Genomic DNA, 14,494 nt, shown 5'->3' on the forward strand with positions numbered 1-14,494 from the left:
CTATTATCCTTTGTGAAGAATTCCAGAGTTATCACCATATAATGTGACACACATCAGATTTTCAAAAATTGGCCTGATTAGGAACACAAAACTGTCTGCAGGAAGGGGTTAAATCAGAGAAATTTGGGAACTAAATACTGTAGTGAAAAACTGACTATAGACAAGAACACATCTACTGAAATGATCAAACTCAACAGTCTTCTTCAGGAAATAATGAGTGAAACCTCTCTGGGGTAATTAGAGTATGAGGCTCGGTGGGTCTTGGCAATCTAAACTATCGTAAGGGCCAATATTTTCTATCAGATGAGTTTCAAAAAGAAAAAATAGACATTCAATGAAAACTTTTTATAATACTGAAGAGCGAGGTGTCTTATATTTAGATCTCTGGGATTTGAAAGAGGCAATGGAGATCTTTTTTAAAAGAATATCAAGGAGTTACAGAGTCACATAAGTGAGGCCGGCCGATCCTACCACAATCAAACTATCAAACAGAATAAACCTATAAAAATAGACATTTTTTTATTCTATGTTACATCCCTAACAACAATATATGTATAAGGGGAGAACTTCAATATTAAACCGGAGTCGCACTCATTTATGGTGGACCATTGGAGCTACTATGAGTCCTGAGCAGAGGAGTAGAGAAAGTATTAGCGCCCCCATTTCAGGAGAGATTGTGCAGTAATCTGAATTCCTTAGGATTGAAAACATAATGGAATTTATGATGTGGAGTGAATCCATGAAACCAGGGCTCGAGTCATACCAACACATTCATGCAGGTGTAAATATTACAGTATATTACAGCTATCAGCCTCGCACAGCTTAGAGATATATCATGGCACAGGTGTAATGTTTTCTGTATAGTTTATCACTATCCTGTTTGAAGTTAGTTGGTTTTAAAAGAAATTGAACACTCAGGATAAAGGGAAACTCTGTTGTTATTGTACAGAAATTCACACTTGGCCTCACTGCACATTTAATGTTGTCGATCATAAAAGTGAAGTTTGGCCAGAAAGACTGGACCTGGTCTTGTAGGGACCATATGAGGACATTCAGCAGCACAGAAAGTTTTTGCATCGCCATATTTTGAGAGCTATAATTTTTCCAGATTTCGGCCGACAGAGTCATGTGACGGCTTGTTTTTTTGCGGGACAAGTCGATGTTTTTATTGGTACTAATTTTGGGCACGTGACTTTCTTTTTATCGCTTTCTATTCCGATTTTTGGGAGGCAGAATAAACAAAAACCAACAATTCAGGAATAGTTTTTTTGGTGTTCTTTTTATGCCATTCCGCGTGTGGAAAACCTTATAAGGCCGGTTTATTATTCGGGTCAGTACAATTACAGCCGTACTACATTTATATTGTTTTTTTAGGTTTTGGCTCTGTTACACAATAAAAACGATTTTTTTTTTGCATGGCTTTATTCTGAGAGTTATAACTTTTTTATATTTCGGCTGATGGAGCTGTATGGCAGCATCTTTTTTGCGGGACAAGATGACGTTTTCAGCGGTATCATTTTTATTTACATTCATCTTTTTTATCGCATTTTATTCCACTTTTTGTTTGGCAATATGATGATAAAGCACCGTTTTTTGCTTAGTTTTTTTTTTTCTTTTACTGTGTTCACTAAAGGGGTTAACTAGTGGGACAGCTTTATAGATCAGGTCGTTCCTGACGCGGCAATACCAAATATGTGTGCTTTTATTATTTTGTTTTCATATATTATTTTTAATATATCTTGTAAAAATATTTATTTTTTTAATATATTGTTACAACAGGCTGATCGCAGTTATAAGGTATAGCAGAGCAGGATCACTGCTATAACTTTTAAACTGTCAGCTCTGTAGACACAAGTTACTTTGATCATGCACTGCGCATGATCAAACTTAACTTGTTGGGGCTGGTGACCCGGATGTTGTCATGATGACATCGGGTCACCATGGCAACGATCGGGACCCTGCTGCTGTCCCTCTGCTCACTCGCTAAATGCTGCAATCACAGCGATTGCAGAATTTAGGGGGTTAAAGTGCTGCCGGGAGCGGTGCGGGCACTGCGTGCCGGGTGTCAGAATCAGCCGCGCAGCCTGTGCCATGTAGTAATAATACGTACCTGGTCCATAAGGTCCAAAGCACAGAAACTTATTATTACTTACAACGTCAGAAAGGGGTTAAAAGTTTTGTGTAGGGGAGAATGTTGTGGTCTAGAGGAAGAATGGTGATCACACGATTGTGATACGGCCGGTCTACATCACCTATAAAGCAGCCACAGCCGGTGACTGAGAAGAATCTGTGACTTCTCTGCATTTAGTGGTTCCTACTCACCTGGGTAGTCATATGTAGGAATCTCCTCTTTACACCGCTCATCACCCCTCACATATGTCTGTGTAGTATTAATATGGGTCAGATCTTCACCCTGAAACAAATATTGTAAAAGTCACAGACAGATGGAGAAGTCCCATCTATGATCAGCTCTAATCCTGCCATCTCCACCGTTAATAATAATAATAATAATTTTTATTTATATAGCGCCAACATATTCCGCAGCACTTTACAATTAAGCAGGGACATGTACACACAATAAATTCAATACAAGGTGAGACTGTTTAACAGTTACATCAGGAGTGAGGTCCCTGCTCGCAAGCTTACATTCTACACGGAAATGGGGGGACACAATAGGTGTATACCCGGCGACGCCAACATAGACACACCAGGTATATATACACCCAGACTAAATGGAGGTAGAATCTGGGTCCTAAACACAGCCTCCCATCTAGGCAGATGTCTGCATTGCCAAACGTGGAGATCACTTGCAAACCCCTGCAGGGCGACTGTCTGTCACCTCTGACACACCGTGACACCCAACCATGGCGTATTTCGCCCAAATGCCCCCTCCACACTCCTCTTAGACTGCCTCTTGGTCGTGCATACATAATCTAGGAGGTAGGGGCATGTGGCCACATATACAAGTCCTGAGGTTTTACAGTTGGAATAATCCCTCTGGAAAAAGGTTTCACCTGTAGAGGAACTCGAGAAAGATTTACATGGTCTCATTCAATTACAGTGCTAGCCAAAAGTATTGGCACCCCTGCAATTCTGTCAGATAATACTCAGTTTCTTCCTGAAAATGATTGCAATCACAAATTCTTTGGTATTATTCCCTTCATTTAATTTGTCTTCAATCAAAAAAACACAAAAAGAATTGTCCTAAAGCCAAATTGGATATAATTCCACACCAAACCTAAAAAAGGGGGTGGACAAAAGTATTGTCACCCTTTGAAAAATCATGTGATGCTTCTCTAATTCGTGTAATTAACAGCACCTGTAACTTACCTGTGGCACCTAACAGGTGTTGGCAATAACTAAATCACACTTGCAGCCAGTTAACATGGATTAAAGTTGACTCAACCTCTGTCCTGTGTCCTTGTGTGTACCACATTGAGCATGGAGAAAAGAAAGAAGACCAAAGAACTGTCTGAGGACTTGAGAAACCAAATTGTGAGGAAGCATGAGCAATCTCAAGGCTACAAGTCCATCCCCAAAGACCTGAATGTTCCTGTGTCTTCCGTGCGCAGAGTCATCAAGAAGTTTAAAGCCCATGGCACTGTGGCTAACCTCCCTAGATGTGGACGGAAAAGAAAAATTGACGAGAGATTTCAATGCAAGATTGTGCGGATGGTGGATAAAGAACCTCGACTAACATCCAAACAAGTTCAAGCTGCCCTGCAGTCCGAGGGTACACCAGTGTCAACCCGTACTATCCGTCGGCGTCTGAATGAAAAGGGACTGTATGGTAGGATACCCAGGAAGACCCCACTTCTTACCCCGAGACATAAAAAAGCCAGGCTGGAGTTTGCCAAAACTTACCTGAGAAAGCCTAAAACGTTTTGGAAGAATGTTCTCAGGTCAGATGAGACAAAAGTAGAGCTTTTTGGGAAAAAGCATCAACATAGAATGTACAGGAAAAAAAAAGAGGCATTCAAAGAAAAGAACACGGTCCCTACAGTCAAACATGGCGGAGGTTCCCTGATGTTTTGGGGTTGCTTTGCCGCCTCTTGCACTGGACTGCTTGACCGTGTGCATGGCATTATGAAGTCTGAAGACTACCAACAAATTTTGCAGCATAATATAGGGCCCAGTATGAGAAAGCTGGGTCTCCCTCAGAGGTCATGGGTCTTCCAGCAGGATAATGACCCAAAACACACTTCCAAAAGCACTATAAAATGGTTTTAGAGAAAGCACTGGAGACTTCTAAGGAGTCCAGACCTGAATCCCATAGAACACCTGTGGAGAGATCTCAAAATGGCAGTTTGGAGAAGGCACCCTTCAAATATCAGGGACCTGGAGCAGTTTGCCAAAGAAGAATGGTCAATGATTTGATTTTTGCTTCATTCTCTTTTGTGCTTTTTCCTTGCAAGCAAATTAAATGAAGAGAATAATACCAAAGAATTTGTGATTGCAATCATTTTCAGGAAGAAACTGAGTATTATCTGACAGAATTGCAAGGGTGCCAATACTTTTGGCCAGCACTGTACATGTACAACTTTCTACACATCTAAATAAACCACAGATTCTTCTGTCTTGCCATGTCCCCTTGGGTGCAGTTTTTTTTTTAGAAACTATGCACTAAACGGTCCCTAATTGACCAACCCTTTCTGAAAGTTATTGTGGGAGTAGATCACACAGCACCCTCAGGTCCAGGTCAGCCACAAGTACATCCTAGTGTTTTCTGAGGATATTAAAGATATGGTCACTCTGATTGTCACAAGTTCCTATTACTTGTGTTATCCCATATTTTTCTTGGTGTCTTGGTTAGGTATGGAGGAGTGTCTCTCTCTGTTTTTCTGCAAACAATCGTGCGGAATCCAAAATGTACTGTGGATACCTTTTTCCCTGAATCTGGTGTGTTATGCACACGCCCGGACTGACTGGCGTGTGCGGGTGTTGTGGTTCCACTGGACCATGGACCGGAGAGTGCCTGGAGGGGCGTGACTAAGTATCTGGCCGATCCGACCAAGGTGGCACGACGGCATACGACGCCAGTGCACCAGGGAGAAACCGGGCAGAGGGACCAGGTGCTACTCCAGGTCAAACTCCGGACACGGGGGTTGACCCACACTGGGATTACTGGAACAGGCAGGTTAGGCTGGCACAGACTGGTGGATGTAAGCAAACACGGCAGGTATGCAGATGGGTGGATACAGGCGAGTATGCAGGCAGGGAGGTACTGGCCGAAAGGACGGGCTGGAGCACAGAGAGGTTAAGACCCAGTACAGACTGGGTCACAGAACCGCAGATGCGGTAGACAACCACAGCAGAGAGGGAACGCCCGAAGCGGTGGGCAAGAACAGAGCAGGACGGGGCTGCAGGAGCAGCGAGCACAAGCAGGGCAGGACAGGACTGCCGGAGCAGCGGGCAGAAGCAGGGCAGGGCGGAAACCGCAGAAGCAGTAAGCAAGATAAGAGCAGAGCAGAAACCGCAGGAGCGGCAAGCAAGGCAAGAGCAGAGTGAAAACCGCAAGAGCGGCAAGCTAAGCAGGAGCAGATCGGACACCGCAGAGCGGTAAACAAGGCAGGAGCAGAGCAGAAACCGCAAGAGCGGCAAGCTAAGCAGGAGCAGAGCGGACACCGCAGAGCGGTAAACAAGGCAGGAGCAGAGTAGAAACCGCAAGAGCGGCAAGCTAAGCAGGAGCAGAGCGGACACCGCAGAGCGGTAAGCAAGGCAGGAGCAGAGCAGAAACCGCAAGAGCGGCAAGCTAAGCAGGAGCAGAGCGGACACCGCAGAGCGGTAAACAAGGCAGGAGCAGAGCAGAAACCGCAAGAGCGGCAAGCTAAGCAGGAGCAGAGCGGACACCGCAGAGCGGTAAACAAGGCAGGAGCAGAGCAGAAACCGCAAGAGCGGCAAGCTAAGCAGGAGCAGAGCGGACACCGCAGAGCGGTAAACAAGGCAGGAGCAGAGTAGAAACCGCAAGAGCGGCAAGCTAAGCAGGAGCAGAGCGGACACCGCAGAGCGGTAAACAAGGCAGGAGCAGAGCAGAAACCGCAAGAGCGGCAAGCTAAGCAGGAGCAGAGCGGACACCGCAGAGCGGTAAACAAGGCAGGAGCAGAGCAGAAACCGCAAGAGCGGCAAGCTAAGCAGGAGCAGAGCGGACACCGCAGAGCGGTAAACAAGGCAAGGGGATAGGACTCTGTTTACAAAGAACAGACGGAGAAGGAAAGGCAGAACCAGAAGCACGCACAGTACTTACATAGAAGTAGCGAGCGTACACTAAATTCACAACAGAGGTACAGAGACGACGAGAAGGAATTTAGGAGCGGGTTCAGACTCTGCAGAAAGACGCAGAAAACAGACATAGAGGGAAAAGGGAGACAAGGTTAAAGTAGAAACGAGGCATAGACAACAGGGAACAGAGGAACGGGAACAGAGACAGCAAGGCAGGAACACAAACAGGACTCTGTTCAGACGGGAACAGATACCGCAAGGCAGGAACACAAACAGGACTCTGTTCAGACGGGAACAGATACCGCAAGGCAGGGACACAAACAGGACTCTGTTCAGACGGGAACAGATACCGCAAGGCACAGACAGGCAGATCTAGGAATACGGCCCCTAGAAGGCGAAAGAACAGGCAAGAAGAGTGTTCACAAGAACAGACCACAGTTCAGACACAGAACTGGAAAACAGGCAGGAAAACAGGATAGGACCTGGCATGTCAGAGACAAAAAGCCAACTGACAAGAAACAATGCTCAGGCGCCATCTTGAGGAAGAAGGTGGTATAAATACCCAAAGATGGACAGCAATAGGCTGAAGGTGCAACAGGGGCGTGTCCGCAGCAGGTACAAGAAACAGGAAGTTCAGTGGGCGTCGCCCTATGCAGCCAAAGTGGAGCAGAGCAGAGCACAAGGAAAGAAGCCAGACCAGGAAGCTAGGCGGGAGATGAAGTTTGCGATCTTGCATGATGAGAGATGGAACACCATGCAAGAACGCCGCCAGGTATGCTACATGGTGTTTATGTCTATTGCCTGTATATTAATATCTGTGACATTAGAGCAGTTTCTTCGCAACTGTAAACATTAGCACTTGGATATAGGTTTTTTTTTTGTTTTTTTTTAAGGAGGATGCGGTGGTGGCTATCCCACTTTAATAGTTTATGGTAGATGAGTGTCCCTAGGGTCCAAACCAGGGCTGTGGAGTCGGAGTAGGTGCCCATTTTGGTGGAGTCGGAGTCGGTATAAAAGGGACCCACTCCGACGCCTAAAATATGTAATAAATTGGGTACAATAGTTCAATGCAGTTTGTGAGGAATATTTTTTCATAAGAATTTGGGAAAGTTATGAAATGTCCTATAAATGTCTTTCCTATTCCTGATCTAAGGGTCTAGACTTTTAGCTGAGAAAAATGTGTCCTACTGTAAATTTATCACTTAAACATGAGCCATGTATGAGGGAGTCGGAGTCGTGAAGTCGGAGACGGTGTCATGGAAATTTAGGAGTAGGAGTCGAAGGTTTGGCTTACCGACTCCACAGCCCTGGCTCCCATCCCATACTTTCTTGATTGGTACATTCAGGAAAGGCAACTGGTAATAATTAAACTCTGATATAAATCTAAGGCCCACTCTATGGATATTGAGTTCCCTGACAAATTCAAGAAATTGTTCACTCATCCTTGACCAGATGATAAAAATGTTGTCTATATATCTATATCATGCCCTAATATATGGTTGCCACCACTTATAATCATCCCTGAGTATTTTGGTTTCCTCCCACCAGCCCAGGAATAGATTAGCAAATGAGGGGGCACAAGGGCTCCCCATCGCAGTACCCCTGAGCTCGTGTAAGTACTTCCTGTCAAAAGAAAGACGTTATGAGTAAGAATTAATTTTAGAAGATCTTCCATGAAGTCATTATGTCTGCTACACTCTACGGATCTCGATTTCTATAAACATCTTACTCCTCTGATATAATCCTCATGCGATATATTACTGTACAAAGCCTCGATATCTAGTAAGGCCTGCTCCCCTACATGCATGTATACATGCTCGAGGGTCTACATGTAGGGGAGCAAGCAAAGGGAAAACCATTGCCGGAGGGATTATTCCAACTGCAGGACCTCAGGCGATACTGTGGGAACATTATACTGTGTGAGGGCATCATCCATACTGCATAAGGGGCATAATGGGGGGCATCATACATACTGCATAAGGGGCATAACGGGTGCATTACACTGTGTGGGGCATCATACATACTGCATAAGGGCACAATGGGGGAATTACACTGTGTGGGGCATCATACATCCTGCATAAGGGGCATAATGGGGGCATTACACTGTGTGGGGCATCATACATCCTGCATAAGGGACATAATGGGGGCATTACACTGTGTGGGGCATCATACATACTGCATAAGGGGCAAAATGGGGGCATTACACTGTGTGGGGCATCATACATACTGCATAAGGGGCATAATGGGGGCATTACACTGTGTGGGGCATCATACATACTGCATAAGGGGCATAATGGGGGCATTACACTGTGTGGGGGCATCATACATACTGCATAAGGGGCATAATGGAGGCATTACACTGTGGGGGGGCATCATACATCCTGCATAAGGGGCATAATGGGGGCATTACACTGTGTGGGGGCATCATACATCCTGCATAAGGGGCATAATGGGGGCATTACACTGTGGGGGGCATCATACATCCTGCATAAGGGGCATAATGGGGGCATTACACTGTGTGGGGGCATCATACATCCTGCATAAGGGGCATAATGGGGGCATTACACTGTGTGGGGCATCATACATACTGCATAAGGGGCATAATGGGGGCATTACACTGTGTGGGGCATCATACATCCTGCATAAGGGGCATAATGGGGGCATTACACTGTATGGGGGCATCACACTGTGGGGGGCATCATACATCCAGCATAAGGGGCATAATGGGGGCATTACACTGTGTGGGGGCATCATACATCCTGCATAAGAGGCATAATGGGGGCATTACACTGTGTGGGGGCATCATACATACTACATAAGGGGCATAATGGGGGCATTACACTGTGGGGGCATCATACATCCTGCATAAGGGGCATAATGGGGGCATTACACTGTGGGTGCATCATACATCCTGCATAAGGGGCATAATGGGGGCATTACACTGTGGGGGCATCATACATCCTGCATAAGGGGCATAATGGGGGCATTACACTGTGGGGCCAGTAAAGGGGCCCTGTACTATGAGAACAATACGTTTCCTCCCTTCCTGTCTCCATAGTTGGGTCGTATGTATCTATTACAGGAAACAGAACAAAAACCTTATGATTCTTATAAAGGGGCAACACAAGACCCCAAAAGAGTCTCCGTGCTGAAGGGGTTAATGCCCCCTGCGCCCAGTAATGGGGTCTCAACATACCTCCACCTGCAGAGCCGCCACCACATATATGGCTGCTCTGTGCACACAGGAGCTGTGATGAGGTCACAGGAGGGGAGGAGTCAGGGGTCACATGATCAGGGGCCTCAGTGGATGCAGGACTCTGCTGTGCTGGTTGTCATTGTGCTGGATGAGCTGAAGTTTATGTGTGGGGTCAGGAGGGGTTTGCAGTGTGGATGTAGCAGAGCCGTGTGTGTACGAGGTGTACGGAGCGAAGCCGCATGTGTACGAGGTGTACAGAGCAGAGCCGTGTGTGTACGAGGTGTATGGAGCGAAGCTGCGTGTGTACGAGGTGTACGGAGCGAAGCCGCGTGTGTACGAGGTGTACGGAGCGGAGCCGCGTGTGTACGAGGTGTACGGAGCAAAGCCACGTGTGTACGAGGTGTACGGAGCAGAGCCGTGTGTGTACGGAGCGGAGCCGGGTGTGTACGAGGCGTACGGAGCGGAGCCATGTGTGTACGAGGTGTACGGAGTGGAGCCGTGTGTGTACGAGGTGTATGGAGTGGAGCCGCTCGCGTACAAGGTGTACGGAAAGGAACAGCGTGTGTACTGAGCGGAGCCGTGTGTGTATGAGGTGTGCATATCTGTGCGCTGTAAGGTGGCTGCCGGACAGGTCGTGGACGGGAGGTTTGTGTCCCCGAAGTACCAAGCTTCGGTGATGTAGGACCCGGAGAAGCAGGCTCCAGCACACATAGTGCTGAGAGGGAGTTAATGGGCCCGGATTAAAGGGCCGGGTTTTACGAGCAGCTGAAAAAGCTGGGGGAGAGGAACAGCGTGTGTGCGAGGTTTATGGAGCAGAGTCGTGCGTGTACGAGGTGTGCGTATCTGTGCGCTGTAAGGTTGCTGCCGGACAGGTCGTGGACGGGAGATATGTGTCCCTGAAGTACCAAGCTTCGGTGATGTAGGACCCGGAGAAGCAGGCTCCAGCACACATAGTGCTGAGAGGGAGTTAATGGGCCCACATTAAAGGGCCGGGTTTTACGAGCAGCTGAAAAAGCTGGGGGAGAGGAACAGCGTGTGAGCGAGGTTTATGGAGCAGAGTCGTGCGTGTACGAGGTGTGCGTATCTGTGCGCTGTAAGGTTGCTGCCGGACAGGTCGTGGACGGGAGGTATGTGTCCCTGAAGTACCAAGCTTCGGTGATGTAGGACCCGGAGAAGCAGGCTCCAGCACACATAATGCTGAGAGGGAGTTAATGGGCCCAGATTAAAGGGTCGGGTTTTAAGAGCAGCTGAAAGAGCTGGGCGGGATCAGCTGCTCACTTACCTCCAGTCCAGGTCTTGGAGGGCCTGATTTAAGACAGCTGCGCCTGTCTCAGTGTGTTGTGTGTTGTGCAAGGTGAGCAGACCTTGCATGTACTGCTCAGAGTCTGCTGGAGACAGAGAAAAGTACTACATTTAAACGGCTGAAGCCGTGCTGCATATGGACGGGTTATTTTGAATTTTGTTCTATTATACCTTTTGTGCCAGAAAAAGGCTGTTATGTTTTGTTTTCCTGGTTGGTTTATGGACATTTAATAAACCACCAGTTTGCTTTGGAACCTGAGGACTGCATTCCTGTGTGAACCTGCACCTACCCGAGAGCTAATCTGTCACAAATTGGTGGAAAATGCGGGCACAAATCCCAAGGGGCAGTGTGACTGCTACAGGAAAACGTATATGTCCTGGGTGAAGGCCGCCAACCAGCAAGGTTCGTCCGGCAGCATGGAGGAGCTGATAAAGCAACTGGTGCAGGCGAATATGCATCAGCAGCAAGCTCAGCAGGAGACTAACAAATTGATAGTACAACAGTTCCAGCTTCAACAGCAATAGATGCAGCAGTAGGAACAGATGACGCCCATGGTGGAGGCCCTCCGTATCAGTGAAGCCGCACCACCTCCAGGCCAAAGCGACAAGACCCAGATGAGGAAAACCGTGAGAGGGGCGTTGAAAGCGATGACTCCGGGGGATGACGTTGAGGTGTTCCTGGCCGTGTTTGAGAGGGTGGCGGACCGTGAGAGACTACCATCGGAGCAGTGGGCGGAGGATCTTGCGCCATATCTGATCGGGGAACCACAGAAGGCGTATTTTGATCTGGCACTGCAGGATTCTAAGGAGTATAGCAAGTTTAAAGCTGAGATCCTGGCGCGGCTGGGCATAACCTTGCAGTCAGAGTACAACGAGTCCACCTCTGGGACTTCCACAGGGACAAACCTCCTTGGTCACAAATGTTTGATCTTCTGCACCTGGTACAGAAGTGGCTGCAGCTAGAGACTTGTTCCCCAGCCAGATGGTCGGGAGAGTGGTCATAGATCGGTTTATCCACTCTCTGCCAAAGCCGATTTAGTCCACTGTTGCCCAGGGAGATCCCCAAAATGCAGACAACCTGGTGGGCCTAGTAGAGAGGTACCGGGCGGTAGAGGGTTCCTTGGGTGGTCAAGCAGTGGTTAGGTCACCTTTCTGGGGCTCCAAAAGAAGGGGACTAAATCTTCTTCACTGGGCGTTCGTCCAAAGTCCAAGAGGCAGATGAATCGCTGCTGGGGAATCAGTCCCAATCCATCCTCTGTTGGAGTTGTCATGCCCCTGGCCATATAGCTGCTCGGTGGCCCAGGAACTCTGAGCCAATGGACTGCAGTGTAGGCCGGCATTGCTCCTACTTTGCCTACCATGCCTGTAGCGCGGTTCATCAACACGGCGAGAGCCCTCAGGCGTGCTCAGTGTCCGTGAACGGATGCAAGTGTCTGGACTGCTGGACTCAGGAAGTTTGGTAACCCTGATAAGAGCCAAACTCCCTCATTGGCTGGTTCCTGAGAAGGTGGTGGGTGTCCGGTGTATCCATGGGGACGCTAAAATATGTCCTGTTGCCCGGGTGGATGTAAATGCGGACTGTGGCACCACAGCTCAGGAAGTGGGGGTCATTAAAGACTTGTTGCACCTGATAATAATCGGACGGGACTATGCATTATTCTGGGACGTGGGGGAAAGTGGTGACACCTGGTTGCTCAGATGACAGCCAGAACACCCCTGAAGAAACCTCGCCGCAGGCCGTAACCGAAGAGTTTCCCATGTGTGTTTGTGGGCGATGAGGATGGGGCAGCATCCCCTGACGCCAACATCCCTGAGCTGGAGGTATCCGAGGGAAACTTTAGAACTGCCCAACTCAGGGATTTAACTCTTAAAGGGACATTTGATAATGTGTCTATACTTAACGTTGTTGCTCAAGAGCCGGGGGTGACACCAGATACCCATACTTTGCCGTCAATGGGGACTTGCTATACCGAGTCACCAAGGTAAGAGGGGAGCTCGTTGAGCAGTTGCTGGTGCCGGGAACATACAGTCGTAAGGTATTAGACATGGCCCATGCACATGTGTTAGGTGGTTGCCTGGGGGTAGAAAAAACACAGGAACTAATCCTCCAGAGGTTCTATTGACCCGGTTGTCACCGAGAAATTGTAAATTATTGTAGGTCCTGTCCCACCTGCCAGCTGACCTACCCCGGTGACACGCCTCCGGTGCCGTCACCTATCATTGAGGTGCACTTTGATCGCATAGCCATGGATCTGGTGGGGCCCCTGTTAAAGTCCCCCAGAAGGCATCAGTATATCCTGGTGGTACTCGACTATGCGACATGGTATCCGAAAGCTACCTCCAAGTGTATAGCTCGGGAGTTGGTCCATTTTTTTTCTAGAACGGGGTTACCTAAGGAGATCCTAACTGATCAAGGGACCCCATTTATGTCAAAGGTGATGAGAAAGTAGTGCAAAACTCTGCAAATCACACAACTACGGACCTCAGTCTACCATCCACAGACGGATGGCTTGGTGGAAAGGTTCAACAAAACCTTCAAGGCCATGTTAAAGAAGGTCGTAGAGAAGGACGGCCGAGACTGGGACTGCCTACTTCCGTACCTTCTCTTCTCCATCAGAGAGGTACCACAGTCCTTTACTGGATTCTCCCCTTTTGAACTGTTGGATGGCTGACACCCCAAGGACTCCTGGATGTGGCAAAGGAGACCTGGGAGGCGGAGTCTATACCCTACAGGAGTGTAATCGAAGACGTGGCCCAAATGCAAGCGAGAATTGCCAGGGTGATGCCCATCGTGAAAGAGCACCTCCTCCAAGCACAAGAGGCGCAATATAGGGTGTACAATAGATCGGCACGATTGAGACACTTCAACCCTAGGGATCGGGTACTGGTACCTACAGTGGAGAGCAAATTCCTGGCGAAGTGGCAGGGCCCCTACGAAATAGTTGAAAAGGTTGGTGAGGTCAACTATAAACTCCACCAGCCAGAGAGAAGGAAGCCCTACCAGGTGTACCACGTCAACTTGATTAAGCCATAGCGAGATAGGGAACCCGTGGAAGCTTTGTGTTTAGTGGCTGAGCCTGACGCTGATGTGAAAGAGGTCAAGGCGGCAGAGTCACTGTCACGTGCCCAAAAGCAACAGTGCAAAGAGTTGCTACAGCAAAATAAAGACCTGTTTTCAGAGTTGCCAGGACTCACTCAGGTCATAGAGCATGAAGTACTCACAGAGCCTCATGTTCGTGTCAACCTAAAACCATATCGGAGACCAGAGACCTGCAGAGAGGTGATCTCAAAAGAGGTGAAGCGGATCCTGAACCTGGGAGTCATTGAGGAGTCCAAGAGTGGCTGGTCCAGTCCTATAGTCTTAGTGCCGAAAGCAGATGGAGAATCACGGTTTTGCAACGACTATAGGAAGCTGAACGAGGTCTTGAAGTTCGACGCCTACCCAATGCCTAGGTTAGATGAGCTTATTGAAAGGCTAGGACCCGCTCGGTACATCACCACCCTGGACCTCACCAAAGGATACTGGCAAATTTCCCTGTCCAAAGAGGCCAAGGAGAAGATGGCCTTCTCGATGCCAGACGGATGTTATCAATATGTCAGGATGGCGTTTGGGTTGCAGGGAGCTCCGGCCACCTTCCAGAGAGCCATGGACTGGATCTTAGCACCCTGCAAAAAGTATGCAGCGGCCTACCTAGATGACATCATCATATTCAGCCAGGACTGGGAAAGTATTTTTGGAAAAGTTCAAGCCATACTTGACACCCTAAGGAAGGCGGC

General features: G+C 48.1%; 1 protein-coding gene across 1 annotated transcript in view; it reads right to left on the reverse strand.

The window, feature by feature from the left end:
* Positions 1-9,489, reverse strand: part of LOC141270501 (uncharacterized) — a 55,766-nt gene extending 46,277 nt beyond the window's left edge. Inside the window, exons 1-2 of the mRNA XM_073680507.1 lie at positions 9,416-9,489; positions 2,323-2,413 (exon numbers count right to left, since the gene is read on the reverse strand). Of these exons, the coding sequence (XP_073536608.1) occupies positions 2,323-2,364 (42 nt within the window). The 5' untranslated portion in view covers positions 2,365-2,413; positions 9,416-9,489. The remainder of the gene's footprint in view (positions 1-2,322; positions 2,414-9,415) is intronic.
* Between the last annotated feature and the right edge of the window lie 5,005 nt (positions 9,490-14,494).

The sequence above is a fragment of the Phyllobates terribilis genome, unplaced genomic scaffold (assembly GCF_046119375.1).
Source record: "Phyllobates terribilis strain yellow unplaced genomic scaffold, ASM4611937v1 Scaffold_5__5_contigs__length_657084704, whole genome shotgun sequence".
In the NCBI taxonomy this organism is placed as follows: Eukaryota; Metazoa; Chordata; class Amphibia; order Anura; family Dendrobatidae; genus Phyllobates; species Phyllobates terribilis.